Genomic DNA, 16,605 nt, shown 5'->3' on the forward strand with positions numbered 1-16,605 from the left:
CAATCCTATAACTTAGGGGACAAGTGTTTGCACACACACGCAGCCCTGCTAAGATCTGTCTGCAGCCACTTGCACCCAGAAGAGGACACCCACACAGGTGAGCACAGGCCATCCTCGGGAGCACAGACCCTGGATGCAGGCCTGAGGTCAACTGAGAGACCATCCTGGGGTCCCGGGTCTTTCAAGAAGGGTCAAGTGTGGAGGTTCTGGGAATGTGCATGCTGGTGCTGGGGTGGGGAGCTGGGGTGGGATTGGGCCCATGCAATCCCTTCTTGTGTACACAGCCTGGGTGAAGGCCATGCTTGACCCAGGAAACCTGATGCTAACCTCTTTTCCCGTCTCTCGGGATCATGGTATCATGTCTGGGATGCATTGAAAACAGAGTGAAGGAACCACCCAGCTCCCTCTGGTTCTTTCTAGAACCCAAGGTGGCCCTCCCCAAACCAATTTTTTTGTCTCATTCTTCTTATCTCTGGATGAAGAATTTATCCTAAGAATTTATCTTAGAAAGAACAAGAAGTTTAAACAGCTTGAGTCAAGGCGCAGAATCCAAGGCCTGGGGCTATCACAGGCTAGCATTCTTCCACTTGCTGCCGACCTCCAAACTGGTACACTCTGTCAGGCCATCCCCACTGAAGGGATGTCAGAAAGAAATTATATAGAAGAACAAGAAAAGCCTTGGGGGTCAGATGAGGTGGGCTAGCTCATGGAAGCAACCGCTGACCTTGTGCTGTCTCCCTCTCAAGGCGCAGTAGAACTGAAGGGTAGGAGGTACTGGCTGTATCCTGAAAGGGCCCCTGGGACCAGAGAGGTCCCAAGGCTAGACAGAACCTGCAACTATACTCCTCACAGGGTCCAGGGTTGGGGCTTCTTGTCTGCAGATCAGGCAACTTTTGAAAGACCTGCACTGTTTGGTTCTACCCTAGGTCTCTAAGCCATTCAGTTTCTGGATTCTGGCCATCCAAGCAGTGCCAGGCATGGGCTTCCTCTTGAGCTTGGGCCTCAAGTTAGACCAGTCATTGATTGCCACTCCCACAAGCTCTGAGGCCACCATTGCCCCAGCACATCTTGAAGGTGGCACCAGAGAGTACAGCCCAATGGAATCAACTAAGCAGGGCTCAGAGGGGCTCACAGAGACTGAAGAGGCAATCACAGAGCCTGCATGCATCTGCTGGGCCCTCTGCATTCATGCTGTGGTTGTTTGGCTTGGGGTTTTTGTGTGACCCCTAACAGTGGGAGTAGGGATGTCTTTTGCTTGCTCATGCTACCTTTTCCCTCCTACTAGAGTATCTCGTCCAGTCTTGATTTGAGGATCTGTGCTTTGCCTTATTGCATCTTGTGTATGCCATGTTCAGTTGATATCCCTGGGAGGCCCACTCTTTTCTGAAAGGAAATAGGAGTGGTGGATCTGGCGGGGAGGTGTTAGGAGGATGACTAGGAGGAGGGGATTGAGGAGAAAAGAGTAAAGAAAAAAAAAAACAGCACTGTGCGGCCACACCCCAGCACGGGATTCCTAGACTCCACCGCCAGCTTCCCCATGGCAGCCTTGATCCTGGCGCCAGCAGTCAGGGGATCTGGGGAGCCTCAGTACAGACCAGGGGGCCAACAGTATCTACTGCAGCCCAGCCACATACAAATGCAATCTGTGGCTGAGCGTTTGCCTCCCAGCCACACTGTCCACCACCTGGTCTCGTCTGAGTCGTCTCTTGCCAATATCAGCTAGAGAAGCTTGCCATCTGCAGCAGAACAGGGGAGCCCCCACTGCTTGGTGTCCAGCTAGGTCAGAGGGTGAGCCTAAAACCCTCCATGCAAATGTAAGTGAGAGGAGGGGGAGGGGTGGATGCCTTCGCAGCAGAAGGACCTGTGGGGAGGGGAGACGGCTGGAGGAGGTCAGGACATTGAGTGCAAGGGCGTTGAGGACGCTGACAAGTCAAAGCATCCTGTGTCTCTGTGTTTGCTATCACTGTGGAACTCCTCATGTGAGCTTGGCAGGGGCCCTGGGATCAGAGACAGGCCACCAGAGTCTGTTCTCTAGGAGTCTAAGACAGGGCGTGTGGCTGCAGCCGAGCAGAATGTAGATTAGCCAACTTGGTGCTGAGGAGACCACCAAGTCCAGCACCACTGGTCCTCCTATACAGGCTATTGCTTGGGCCTCAGGAAGAAGGATAAGGAGGCCCAGGCCCAGGCCCAGGCCCAGGCCTCAACTGGTTGGTTAGACCATAGGAACAGTCCTGAGTCCCTTAGTCACTGAAAGGTGTTAGCAAGGCAGGTAAAAAGGAGGGTTCTCTTCTGAAAGCAAGGCCCAAGGACACATGAGTGAGAGTGGGCCACAGGACAGGGAGTAGAGGGAACCCCACCTGCAAGGACAAGAGTGGAAATACAGATATTTCCTCATTAACAAAGGCCTGGCCCAGGCCCACCTTCCTGTAGTTAAAGGGCCTATGAAAGACTAGGTAGGATCAACCAGGGTAGGCCTCTGGGAGCTGCAGACAAGGAAGGGAGAAAGGAGAGGGGTCTGGAATTTCCCGCTAACATGATAGAGGAGGAGCCAGAGTGAACCACACCTCACAGTGAGGAAGAATTTGAAGAAAATGTGAACTGGCAGGTCACCCATAAAAAAGCCCTTATCAGGGAGCAAAATGTTAGGCCCTTTCCTGAAGGAGAGAGAGCCTTTGGGCCCCTGGATGGGACTCATGGATGGGCCTGGGAAGCAGAACGCATCCAGTATGGCACGGTAGCTTGCAGCTGGAGAAAGGCCCAGGAGGAGTCCCCAGGACCATGGACTTTGGGAGGACTCCAATCACCTAAGGGTCAGGAAGCAGAGATGGTCAGACCAAGGTCTACCATGACCGCCTAAAGATGGCTTCCCGAGGCCGTGTGAGGTTGCTTAGAGGGACCAGCAGGCAGGAGGGCAAGTTGGAATGGATTATGGCAATACTCGAGGAGGGAGTCCTTACCCACTGGGCGAAGTCTCTCACCAGAGGACTTTTGACACAATGAAATTTACTGTGAAGATGGCCCATGTAGAGACAATGTTCCTCTCACATATGCTTCAAGAAAAGAGACTGGAACAGGCACGCACGTGGTGCACAGACATATATGCAGGCAAACACCCGTACACAAAGCAGCAACGAACCACGCATAAAGCCTGGAGCTCTGTGACCTTGGCGATGAGCCTCCATAGCTTGAGGCTCACACAAGGGACATTGGGAAATGTGTCTCAGCTTTCTGGTGATCTAGAGTAGTTAAGTAAGGGTTCCCTTGATCCTCGTGACCTTTCCTTGACCCTCGTGACCTAGGGCTTCACCGTATCCCACTATCTTGTACAGTGTACCTAAGAAACCAAAGGACCTTGTTTACTAAGGGAAGAAAGGTCCTTAGAAACCCCTTGAACAATGTAGCTCCAGAACTCACCAAGACTGTAATTGTGCTTGTTATTACGACTAAGTGGGACACTTTCGCCAGAAGCCCAGGATATGGGGGCTGTCATTTTCTGGACTCTCTCTCCCTCAATGTCCATACTTAAATTTTTTTTTTTTTTTTTTTTTGGAGACAAGATCTCAATTCTCCCAGGCTGGCCTCGAACTTCCTATATATAGCCATATACTTCCATTTCCAGAGTGCTGGGATTACAGGCATGCGTTATTGTACCTGAGGCTGGGCTCGAACCCAGGACTTTATACGTGCTAGGCAGGCACTCTACCAACTGAGCCACACCCCCAGCCCTTGAAAACTCTTACTAAACTCCAACTCTGCCTTGGACTGAGACACACACACACACACACACACACACACACACACACACACACACACACAAGGTTTTTGTGTCTTTTTTTGTTTCTACAGCGAAGTTCAGAATCCAGGCTGCACCCAAGCGGAAGTCTCTCAGAGGAACGGCTGACTCCAGGCAGAAGTTCTGCATTGCCTTCCCACTTCCACTAACAATAGTGTCATGCTCACCCCTCACAGGGACTAGCTCGGTCCTGGGCTTAATTTAAGCTTAGCCCACTTAAAGAAGCTCTTCAAAGATCCAAGCCAAGTGGGGAGGGGCATGCGGTGGTGATTCTGGCCCCAAACCTCTAGCCAAGTTTTGACGGTTAAGCCTGAGGCCCCGACTTAGCATGTAACCAACCCACATTCTGCCTGGCCACAGGAACCCAGAGAAAGCCTTGGTTTTCCAAGGTGGAGACGGTTCAGAGTTATTAAAAAAGGTTGGCAGAGGGGCTGGGGATTTAGCTCAGTGGTAGAGTGCTTGCCTAGCAAGCGCAAGGCCCTGGGTTCGATCCTCAGCTGGGGGGTGGGGAGGTTGGCAGATGGTAAAGGACACAGAAGAGGGGTGATCAAGATCCAGGGATGGGTGCCAAGCCAGGTCCAAAGGCAGCCTAGGGGTCCCATCCTGGCAGCAGCAGGGAGAGTGGCCTGGAACAAGTCAGACTCCATGACCACTGTCAAGGGCAACTTTCCTCCCCAGAAGCTGCCCAGGCGCCTCCCCACAGATGTCCATCTTGAGAGGAAGGAGGACTACAGGTAGACACCAGGTCAACACATCAGGTCACACGGCTGAGTGACTTCCAGGTTCTGGTGACAGGGTGTTGGGAGTGCACCCTGACATTCCCTGAGGGCAGGCACTCTGGGATGACACTGCCACTCCATTCTGTTAGCCAGGAAAAGAGGACATGAGAACGGGACAGCAGGAGCTGGAGATGCTGGGACGCATTCAACACAAGCCTCGGCCCTGTTGTTTTAAATAAGAAATTTATTGCAAATATAGAAATTCTCTCCATACAGGAGTCTCCAAGGTGAGGAAAACGGTTTCGTGCCATTCGGTTTAAAACAGGAGAATCAGGGGAGGGGGGAGGCGAATGGAGGGAGGAGAAATAAATGAAGTTACCCCCTAAAAGAAGAAAAGGAGAGGGCCTAGGGCCCCCCAGGAGGGGGCAAGGTCCGTACACAGCGAGGGATCACAGGTTCAGAATTCAGGGCCCTGAGCCCAGCTCCGCAGGGCTCAAACCAGGTGCCAGGCCGCCATGCCCCTGGGGGCAGGCAGCTCCTGAGGAGGGTGCAGGGAAGGGGATGTGGGAAGCAGGGAGGAGAGGTGGCCATCATCGCCTGGACTTCCACCCCAGCCCTATGCTTTACTGGCAAAAGAGGAGGGGAGGAAAAGCAGGCCACCCTATGTGGACACCTCTGTTCTCCCTGCTCTTCAAGCAGGGGCAGCTGGCAGCTGAGAGGGGGACACTGAGGCTAGTGGCTGGGGGGTAGGGGAGGAGACTGTTTCTTAGAGGTGGATGTAGGTCATGTGATATGAGCACGGGGCCTGGGAGAAGGAGGATCCCATCCCAGACAGCAAGCCTTGTCAAGAGGGACAAACATTAAGGGGGTGAGGGTCACCCTACTGGTAACTAGACACTCCTCCCCCCGTGCCTTTTCCCACCCATCCACGCCCTGGAAAAGAGGCCCACAGCCATGATAGGACCTGCTGGGGCAGAGTGGTGGGTGCCTAGGGAAGAGACTGGGGGGACAGCTGACAGGACCCACACCTCCCCCTCGGAGCTCATTTCTAAAGCAATGGTTGTCTTACCATGCAGAGCTCCGTTGCCTGTCTTCTTGGAGAGACCAAAGGACACCAGGTCCCCTATGCCCATCATGGCGAGGAAGCCCCCATCTGCTTCCCTGCAGTTCTGCCACTCATGAACTGGAAGGATGGGGGGGCTGTCCCTGTCTGTCTCCCCACCCCCACCCCACCCCCGTGGCCTGTCTAGAGATTTCCCTTTCCCTATACTTCTGCCCAACTTCAACTCCTTACATGTACTGGATTGTGAGCTAGTGCGATTTCTAATCGGGAACATGGAGGAGGGCCATGGGCCAGCCCCAGACATCAGTACCACCAATAACTGCCCCCCCTCCGGGCACTGTCCGTCTGGGTCCTCCTAAGTGGGCTTTCCCTGGCCACCTCCCTAGACAGGCCCTCCAGCCCTGCATAGGCTCTGTACTCAGGAGTCTCAGAATTGAAGGGACACTGGAGTCGGGAACTTTCCAGAGACTCAAGAACCTGGTCCAGGCTCCTCAAACCTGCTAAGACTGTGCGTTTTTCCTTCAGGCCTACGCCTATTCTGGAAAAGCCACACAGTCCCACAAAGGAGGCCTCTCAGGCTGTTTTCTACTATAACAGGGAAGCCCAGTTGTGACCTCCTACCCACAAGTCCCTCAGATGACTCCATCAAGCCCCTAGGTTCCTCCTCTCTCTGTGCCCCTAATCATGGCCTGCCCCAAGTCTCAGCCTAGAACTCATAAAGCCAGTGGCTTCCCTTGGCTCCAGGGTATAAGAATCCATTTGTCATTTTGTGACAGTTGCACTTCTGCCCAGGGACAGCCACTTTAGATGGGATGTATATAGGACATGCCAGAGGGAAACTCCAAGGGGCTACCCCTAGAGGACTGGCCAGGTCAACTTGGGGACTGGCCCAATGTCTTGGTTCCTTGTTCTGTCTCAAAGGTCCCTGTGACCTGCTCCCCATTGTTGAAATGGACCTCTCTTTAAAGTCCCCCTGAAGTGGCATCTGAGGTTTTATAAGTCACCAACCAAGAATGGTGGCCAAAAAGTAGGGACAGAGCCCACTCCACTGTGGGGAGTCTCCCTGGGTGTGACAAAGTCCACTCCCCTACTGCAGAGCCCCAAGCCACCCCACAAAGCTCCAAGAGCTTAGCCTCCTGTACTCAGTATGACAGCGCTCTCCATCACATGTGGCTGGTCAGGTCTCTCTTTAGAGGGCCCCAGCTTCCTTTCCAGATGGAAACAGGCCGTGGGGATCCTTCCACAGCCCCTCCCACAAGGGCTACTCTTCTAAGACTGCTTTCCTGGTGGAGAGGAGGGAAGAGGGCAAGCAGAGATGGGAAGTGGGAAGGAATGGCTCTAGAGGGAGGAAGGCAGGCAGCACTTGTGGGCCCAGTGCCCAGAAAGGTGGGAGGAGGGTCTGGGGCAGGGCTAGGTTGGTGGCACCTGTTTTGGGTCTTCTGCAGAGCTGGCCCTCCCTGGGTTTCAAGAGCTGCTCGGATCACACGAAGGGAATGGAGGTGGGGGTGGGGGAAGTCTGGACAAACTGGCACATACACGACAGATGTTTGCTCAGAAAAATACAGTAAAATCGTCATGCAAAGATAACAGGGGTCTGCTTGCTCACGCCCCGCAGCCTCTCGGCCTGCCTGCTGACTCAGGGTGGTGGGTATAGGATAGGGTGAGGGGCAGGTTTGTGGCTCGGGGAGCTTTGTTCTTCACATCCAGGCTGGCCAGTCCCCTCCTCTTCCCAGAACAGTCTTTTTTTTTTTTCTTTTTTGTTTTTGTTTTTGTTTTTTTGTTTTGTTTTTTGTTTTTTGCAAATGTCACCCCTGAGTGAGCCCTGGGCTCAGCCCACCCCGAAGTCGATGTGATAGAGGTGTTCAGTCAAGTCTCCCCACCCTGGTCCTTCCCTATACCCCACCCCCAAGCCCTAGCTTTCATGATCAGAGTCCTCACAGGTCAGGTGAGAAGCTGCTCCCATCATCTGCCTCACTCCAGTCACGCCCTCCCATCTCATGAAGCCCAAAAGAGCAACAGGAATGAGGGGTCTCTGGAAGTTGGGGTCAAGCTGAGAAGGCTCCTCCCTATCTCAATGGGAAGCTAAAGGGTACACGGACAGGGGACAGCACTGTCTGGTACAGCTGTCCCAATGCCCAACAGGCCCACTGCCCACTCAAAGGCACAGGACAATGCCTTAGGCCTAGTCTCGGGACTCCACAACAGCCTCCAGAGCTTGTCCCCAAGAAGCTCCTGGGCTCCTGAGAAAGCTGTCACCTGGCCAGGCCTCCTGTACCCCCCTCTGCCGCCACCCACACTGAGAGGACTCCAGAGCCCAACGGTTGGTCAGTTGGTCGCTCTGGGCACCAACTGCCAGGCTCTGGGTTGCCGTGGCAACGGACCAGCTAGGGAAGGGGAGGGGCCAGGAACCTGGCCTGCTCCCTGACCAGGGCAGTAGGAGGCACCTCACTGTTTGTGCTTTGATTGGTGTTGGGAGTGTCGGAAGGAGGACTGTGGTCATTTCCATGAAAACATGGGAGTCCCTCTAGCCAGGGGATAAGACAGGATGGGATGGGGGCAGATGCCCTCCTGGGCAGGCCAAGATGCTGCACCCAGCAGGAGCCAGGCAAGTGGGGTGCAGGGTGCAGAGAGGGATCCCCACAATCTACATCATCTCAGCACTGGCCCCAGGCCTTGTCATTCACTGTTGCCTCTCGGTGGTGGGTAGGATCCCAGAGACCCAGAGAAACTAGGGGCTGTGGCATGGGGGCCTACACCTGAGATACCAGTGGGGAGCAGGTCTACCCACCACCCCACACCCAGGCAGATCCCCAGGGCTACTTGGAAGACACTTGAAGGGGGCTGGTGTCACCCTTTGCCTCTGCTTCTGTCTGGTCAGCAGAACATTGCTTGCCCTTGGCCACCCAGGGCTCGGGACCACAGCCTTCCCCCTTGTAGATGACCATGGACTTCTTCTAAAGAAGAAAAGCACCCGCCTGCCTCAGTCCCTAGACCCCTGAGACCACAACTTTGGAAGGAGTAGCAGATGAAGGGGAGAGCCCAGAGGAGCAGCTGGAGGCGAGGCCAGCACGGGGCCAGGAAGCTGGGAGACAGAGCTGTAACCTGTTGGGTGAGAGACCCCTGGGGCTTCTTTTCCTCTCTGTCTGGGCCATCCATAGTGGGAGGGGAGGATGCCCAATGTCCACATTATCAGATCTCCAAGGGAAAGGTTCCCCAGCTTGGAGGATAGCCTCCCTGAAAGAGAGGCCTATGGTTTGCTTCTACCCAAATCTCTCTTGCCACCAAACCCGCCTGAGTCTCAGGTCCCACATTCTTTCTGGCCTTTTTCCCCAGCCCAGCAAGTCCCTTGGGCAGCACAGTAGAGACAACTGGTTTCAGTAGCAGGTTGTAAACTTTAAGGAAAATTTTTGTTTTCCTGTCCGTTATTATTGGGTGTTGGTTACTTCACAGTCAGGTGGTGGTCAAGTGTGTGTGTGTGGGTGCGTGTGTGCGCGTGTGCGTGTGCGTCCACTCCTAGGCCCCGGGCCTCTTGGCCCCAGGCTCCTTGGCCTGTCCCCCGCCTCCCGGCCACCCTGTTGGGGGGGCCCTTCCCCCATATACCCCTGCCCTCCCCATCACCTCACCGGTGGGGGAGGAGAGGGTCACAGCTTCTGCTGGGCTGAGACCCCCTTCCAGTAATCAAGGATGTCATGCAGGTCCTCATCCTTGGCGAACTGGACCTTCTTACGCAGGGCATGGCCAGCAGCCATGTATGCTTCCTCACGATGGTGCTTCTTGTAGGGCCGGAAGCGCTCCCAGATCTTGTGTGTGCTCTCAGACGAGTACTCGGGGCTGGAGGAATACCCTGAGTAATAATGTCTGGGGGAGAGCTGCGAATAGGTGGAGTCTCGCTTAGAGCGGGTCAGTGGCTTGAGGAAGGACACGCGCTGGCTCAGGCTGTCGGCACCCTCCTCATAGTAGAGAGCCGGGAAGCTATGCCGGTGCTCGCTGCAGTGGTAGGCTGGCTTCACCTCCAGGTGGTGAATGCCACCCCCACCCCCACTGCTCCCACTGCTGCCCGTGGGCACCAGTGGAAGCCGGTCCAGCGGGCTGTTGAGGGGGCTGCCTTTCTCGATGTACTTGGAGTCGCTCTTGGCCAGTCCCGTGGGGGTTGGGTGGTCTGGCACATCCAGACTGAAGACCTTGGCGCTCTTGATGGAGCCACTGGAGGACACGCTGCAGGTCTTGCGGGTCACTGCGGCATCAGCACTCAGCTGGCGCTGCAGCGGGTGGTGGGAGCTCTCCTTGTAGGGGGGTGACAGGAAGCTGGGCCGCTCCAGCGCCCCAGGAGTGGCAGTCGAGGAGGCAGCAGTAGCTGCAGGGAGGGACTGGCACTCGAAGGCCAGATCAGAGTCCCCACCGCCACTGCCGCCCCCAAGGAAAGAGGCGGAATCCAGCTTGAGGGCGTCTATGCAGTTGTTAATGATCTGGTTGACCTTGTCCACTTCCTTGGCGATGGTGGAGATCTCAGCTGCCGAGCCCTGGCCGTTCTCGATTTCTGGGAGATCATCCTCAGGCCGGGCCAGGCTGTCCCCTGCAGCACCTGTGCGCACCTCAATATAGTTGCCTTTGGTAGCCACCTTGGGTGTGTCCAGCCCGGCCTCTAGACCCTTGGAGGCGGGCAGTTTCTCCCCAATCATGGAGGGAATAGAGGACATTCTGGCCACGGGCAGTACCGGTGGCTCAACCAGCTTTTGTGCAGCATGCACTATGGAGCCAGCATCCACATCGGCACCATAGCGCATCTCTAAGATAGTCTTCTTGACGTTGACGGACTTCTGCTGCTCCTCTTGCATGCGCCGCTTGCGCAGGCAGTAGTAGACAGCCCCCAGCACGATGACCATGCCAAACAGGCAGCCCAGGATGGTCATGATATAGTGCGTGGTGGTGGAGGTGCTGGGGACCTGATCCCCAGGCACAAGGTCCCGAGTGGTGAAGGTCAGACAGGTGTGGTTGAAGCGGCGGCTGTTACGCAGCGAGGTGACACAGAAGGTGTACTCGGTGTGCGCCCGAAGCTTGTCCAGCGTCACGATCTCCTTCTTGTTCTTGAGGGTCATGACATCAGAGAAGTAGCTGTTGTTGTACTGGACCAGCACATACATCTTGCTGTAAGGGTGTGGGATGATGACAACCAAGGTGGCCGAGGTGAAGGTGACTTGGTGCAGCTTGATGGCTGGCCCAGCAGATGCATCCGTGGTGGACGAGGCCGGCGGCTCCACTGAGAGGATTTCGTCAGGATTGAAGCCTGAGTTCTCATCAGGCTCCCTCTGAGCATCCGTGGAATAGGGTGTGGGGTGACTCACAGGCCGGGCAGGCATTGAGCCATTGCGGCACTTGGCCTGCAGGACGGTAATGGCATTGAGGCTGTGGTAAGGTCGAGGCACCAGCAGTGGGTAGCCAGCAAACTCCCTCGGTGACTCACACTGCAGGCGGTTGTAGTTCTTGGTGACATTGTTGAAGACCACAAGCCAGGCTAGGAAGCCGAAGAGGTCACACTCACAGTTAAAGGGGTTGCCGGCCAGCTCACACACCATCAGACTGGCCAGGCTGGCAAAGGTGGCGCCATCCAGACGGCTGAGGCGGTTGGAGGACAGGTCAATGCTGATGAGGCTGGGGCACTCGGAGAAGGCGGTGGGCGTCACCACCTCAATGAGGTTGTGCTGGACGAAGAGGAACTGCAGGCGGCTCATGCCTCGCAGCATCCCCTCAGTCAGGTTGCTGAGCCGGTTGTAGCCCAGCTGCAGGACCTGCAGGCTCGTCTGGCCCAGGAAGGCACCATCCTCAATATAGGAAATCTCATTCTTGGTGAGGTTGAGGTCCGTGAGGTTCCCGAAGCGATTGAGTGAGGAATAGAGCACGGCCTTGAGCTTATTCTCGTTGAGCCGCAGGTCATGCACAGTGCTGTTGATGTGCTGGGGGATGGTCTCATATGGCGGCTGGTTCTGGCTGCAGATGGCCAGCCACACGTAGCCCTTGTCCCCCTCGATGAGCCAGCAGTCCGCGTGCACAGCACCTGGCTGACACACACACAGCAGCGCTGCTGCACACAGCCCCAGGCGCAGCATGGCCCAGGCTTTGGCCCCTTAGAGGCCCCGCTGGGGTGAAGGGCCAGAGCACAGAGAGGCCTAGCAGCCAGAGGCTGGAGCTGGTAGCACAGTCCTCCCCGGAGCTGCCACCATCTTGGGGGTGACCCCCAGCATGGGGGCCTTGGGCAGGACGGGAACAGCTGGCGCCTGCTGCTCTGAAGGGCTACGAGCAGCAGGCAGTGGGTGTTGTGACTCCAGGTTCCTGCTGGAAAGGTATGCAGGGTTTCAGGCTTTGACGTCTTCTTCTTCCTCCTCTTCCTTCCCCTTCCCCTTGGGTTCCAGGCTCAGACCTTCAGGCAGTTCCCACAGGAAGCAGGAGTGTAACACTGAGGGATGCTGAGCAATGGAGACAGGAAGAAGTCCATCTGTCCCTGCAAGGTAGCATCAAAAGATGGTGACAGATTAGCATGAGGGGCTGGACCCACCCCTTCAGGGTCCAGCATACTCCCCCATCCCTTTTTTATACCCTTTTAGAACCAAGGACTCTTGTGCCAGCAAGGACCCAGGACCCCTGCTTCCATAAAGCAAAGGAAGGCTAGGGTGACAAGGCGGGAAGGAGAGACTCGGGAGAGTTACCGTGTGTAGGGGCGGACTGAGCACCAAGACAGAGGAGGAAGATTGGAGAGGATCGGGTGGGCACAAGCGCATGGCCACCCACCCTCCAGTGCATACTTGGCACGCAGTGTCCACATGCAACTGCTGGCCTGCACAAAGCCCATGAATCCAAAGCTGCATGGGCTACACATGGGAGGCACACACACACACACACACACACACACACACACACACACACATACATACACACACACCTCCCTACCATCTGTGTACATGACAGACATGTCCACACATCCAAGTGGGCACCCCCAAATCCGGATAAGAATTAAGAAGCCCAGTGAAATGCCTCGTTCTCCATGCCCAAAGATAAATAATTCATTTGTTGTGTAACTGCTCTTGTTCCAAAAATAATTCCCTTGTCTCAGCTTCCATGGGGGAGGGGAGCAGAACGGGCTGGAAGTGGGCCTCCCTTGTGGTGGGGGTGTAAGGGCCAGGGTCTCTGCAGAAGGAGGGCTGGTTCTGTGGGCAGGACTAAGCCAAAGGAGGAGGGGCAAGAGTGAAGAACTCTAGCCCACTCCCTAGCAGAAGACTGCTGGGGAAGGTGCATGAATTCCAAAGGGGGTTCAGGACTTGGGACCACCTCACGTCCTTCTGGAGTCAGAGAAGGATGAGGCTTTGTACCAAGTAACACAGCAAAGCTGGGTCAGGATCAAGGTTCCTAAGACACTGACAGTCACCATGGAGCCAAGGGGCTCTGTCCGCCTGATGAGCTGGGTAAACAGCACTGTCTCTTAGCTACCTCACTCCTGCAGTGTGGGGGAAGCCAGCAGCCCTTTCCTGGGCCGTTTGATGGGAAGTGTCAAGGTGCAATTTGGCTGCTCATCCTGGGACACAGAAGACTGAGCAGCAGCGGGGGGTCACAGCCCGTAGCCCATCTGATTCATCCTTTACTTGCCCATGAGGAAACCAAGTTCCAAAGCGCTGGGGAGATTTGGCTGGGTACCGTGCAAGCTGCACACAGCCAGACCTGGCGCCAGCTCACACCCTGCACTCCAGACTCCAGAAACTATGATGGCCCTAGACAGTTGCATTCCAGCAAGGACAAAAGGTGGTCAGAGAGATCCACATTTGTTCCGGAAAGCCACAACAGTGTCCACAAGAGCCACCTCCACCCCCTGCTCCTCCTCCAGGGAGACTCTAGGAAAGAGCGCTTTGAAAAAAAAAAAATGTCTAGACTTTGTGTTAAAGTGAAGCCAATTTAAAGCTGTGAGCAGCAGAGGAGAAAAGGGAGGGAGGCATGTGAATGCACCCAGAGGAGGCTCCAGGGGCCGTGCATGCCGCAGAGCTAGGTGATAAGGTCTAACCTGGATCAAAGGCTGGCTCTGTAGCAGGACGGGAACCTTAGAGGCCAGCCTGACATACCTTTCTCCCCACTGTGGGGCCAAATGTGGGAGTCACAAGGCTGCCCAGGCAGCTGACAGTCCTCCACCCTCACCCACACCACACAATGCTCTCATAGCCGAAGACTTTGGCTCCTCTGACACATAGCCTCCATTTCCCACCAGCAGCCAGATCGTCGTGGAGGGGGGTAAGTCCTCTCTCAGTTGCTGTCTTGAGAAGCAGGAACCAGCCTGTCTGAGAGCCCTCGGCCTGTATAGTGGTTCACCCTCAGTCTGGGGACCACATTGATATGCAGGTGCACACACAGGTGTGCAGCTGGCTCGGAGCAGACACAAGGGCACTGATGTATACACCGAGATGGCATGCAGGTTGGCACAGACGCAGGAGTATGTGTGTGCACACAGGACAGCAATGGTCAACCATGGGGCCACATGCTGGTGTGTGCAACGGTGGCAGGCATTCTTGTCTGTGGCCTTGGAAACGCAGCCAATTACTCCCCACTCAATGCTACCTAAGCACATGTATGTTGCTCATACATGTGTGTGTGCGCACATGCTTACACCACCAGCCATACACAGAGCCCCTCCCCCTGCTCAGATCTAAGCTAACACATCACTTTAGCCCACAGCTGAGGAAAGCCCAGGTGAGGCAGAGGATAGGAAGGAGCCAAGAGAGGGGGCAGAAAACGGCCCTGGTTTGGAGAGGTGCGCTGGTTCCCCGGCTCTGCCCTTCCAATCAGGCAAGGGTAGGCGGAATGCCCCATAGTGTCCCCCCCCCCAGCCCTCAAGGTGACCCTGAAGTGGCCCTCTCCTGCTCCTCTGCTCCCCAGGCTGGTTTGGGCTGGGGCCCAGCGCCTACTCTCCCTGTGACGCATGCGCATGCACGGTGGGGAGGAGGCTCCCAGCACAGTGTCCCGTATGCGTCAGTTGCCCTGTCCTCATCCTGGGCTGTCTGCCCACCACCCGTTGAGGCCTGGTGCAGCCACGGGAAGGACAAGGCCACAAAGGCGCTGACTGCAGCACTTGGCCCCCTGCCCAGCTGCTCGCCAGATCAAGGTGCAGGTGTGCAGGGGATGGGTGTGAGGGTCTCAGGGTCAAATGTACAAGGTCAGCCTCCCGTGCTCCTAGGAGGGTGCTCCTGGAACACAAACATCCCTGGGAGGAAGGAGAAAGGAAGCTATGGAGACAAGCACGTCCAACAGGACTGACCACAGGGAGGGAGGTGACAGGCTTGGGTATGACAGTGTGACACGGGTACCTGCTGCCTACCTCCCAAGACCCAAGGAGACAGAGACTGGACCAAGCTAAGCCCCCAAACAGATCTAAGAGCATGTCAGAAGGAGGAAGGAAGCGTGAGAACACACGTAAGAGCATGTCAGGAGGAGGAAAGCGTGAGAACACATCTAAGAGCATGTCAGAAGGAGGAGGGAAGCGTGAGAACACACGTAAGAGCATGTCAGAAGGAGGAGGGAAGCGTGAGAACACACATAAGAGCATGTCAGGAGGAGGAAAGCGTGAGAACACATCTAAGAGCATGTCAGAAGGAGGAGGGAAGCGTGAGAACACACGTAAGAGCATGTCAGAAGGAGGAGGGAAGCGTGAGAACACACATAAGAGCATGTCAGGAGGAGGAAAGCGTGAGAACACATCTAAGAGCATGTCAGAAGGAGGAGGGAAGCGTGAGAACACATCTAAGAGCATGTCAGAAGGAGGAGGGAAGCGTGAGAACACACGTAAGAGCATGTCAGAAGGAGGAGGGAAGCGTGAAAGCGGCTGCCGAGAGCCCGATCATGACCGTGCTGAGCCCCAGGGGCAGCTTAGGAGCCATGCAGCAACAGACACGCCAGCACAGGCAGGGAACACATCTCAGATCTGTGCAGCATCGGCAAAGAGCAGTCTGGCCAGCTACAGGCTGTGCGATGTCTCTTCCCATGAATCCTTGGAAAGGAGGAAGAGCCAGCAACCCCAGTGGGCACTGGGGTGGGGGTGTAGGTCAGAGCTGGAGAGAGACTGCCTGAGCCACCTGGCGGTGTTCTTCTGTCTCAGGCTTGGCTTCAGTGGCCAGGTTGACCCAGCTGGGGTTGTGCCTTGGCCATGGTTTCCCTTCATGGACTCGGAATCCTGGCGTCCGCAAAGTGGGGTGAGCCCGGCTCAGTTGGATTCCAATCTTCTCATAGGGAAGCTGGGGCCAGGACAAGAGAGGGAATGTGGTCCAGGTCCTGCGTAGAACTAGAGCAGATCAGACTCAGGACCCAGGGTGTCAAGCCCCAGCCTCTCAGTGGGATGCTCTGCTCTCAGCAAGCGTTCACTCCCTGCAGTGCAGCGCTGGCCTGAACCCTGGCTCCCACACACAGAAGCTCAGTGGACGTACCCCACAGGCATGGCTGGCTAACAGTGGGTTCCCACAGGACAGAAGCCCAGGCCTAGCAGTGCACTTGGTATGGCTTCTACCATGACACCACAGCCTGTGGTGCTTTGAATAAGAATGGCCCACTCTGAGACTCTTGGTGAGCCTTGGGCATTCTGAGCCTCAGTTTCCCCTCTTCTGTGGTAAGGTGCCCAGTACCCGGGACTTCCAGGAGCCTCTGGGACACAGCAGAGCACACCTGTCTTGTAACGTCAGTCTCATCTGTGCTGACCCCAGGCCTCCCACTCCTATGGGAACACTGCTCAGCTCAAGTGACAGGGACAGGACATGGAAACATGGCTGGTGCCCTGGTCACCCCTTAAAGATGAAGGAATTGGCAGGGAAACATTGCAGGTGGCAGCTCAGCCCCAGCACAGACACCTCACAGGGTCAGGCTGGCCAAGCTCCCTCCATGCCACAACTCACATCCGTGACTTTACCCCAGATTAAACAGAACGGAAGCCTCAGTCCCAGACAGAGCTCACAAATCTTACAGCAATGTCACCACCCCTTTCTAGAGGCTAGCACTGGGCCATCGGGGCC

General features: G+C 55.8%; 1 protein-coding gene and 1 long non-coding RNA gene across 2 annotated transcripts in view; one reads left to right on the plus strand and one right to left on the minus strand.

Moving 5' to 3' along the window:
- Positions 1-4,736: 4,736 nt before the first annotated feature.
- The window catches only part of Elfn2 (extracellular leucine-rich repeat and fibronectin type III domain containing 2), a 50,555-nt gene continuing 38,686 nt past the window's right edge, over positions 4,737-16,605 (minus strand). The window contains 1 exon segment of the mRNA NM_001432228.1: positions 4,737-12,071. Within this exon segment, the coding sequence (NP_001419157.1) occupies positions 9,217-11,679 (2,463 nt within the window). The 5' untranslated portion in view covers positions 11,680-12,071 and the 3' untranslated portion in view covers positions 4,737-9,216.
- On the plus strand, positions 8,091-12,645 carry LOC102549375 (uncharacterized). The gene is made up of 4 exons (XR_015625752.1): positions 8,091-8,180; positions 8,513-8,684; positions 11,983-12,078; positions 12,175-12,645. It is a non-coding gene; the product is annotated as an uncharacterized LOC102549375 (long non-coding RNA).

This window comes from Rattus norvegicus, chromosome 7 (genome assembly GCF_021556685.1).
Source record: "Rattus norvegicus strain SHRSP/BbbUtx chromosome 7, alternate assembly SHRSP_T2T, whole genome shotgun sequence".
Taxonomy (NCBI): Eukaryota; Metazoa; Chordata; class Mammalia; order Rodentia; family Muridae; genus Rattus; species Rattus norvegicus.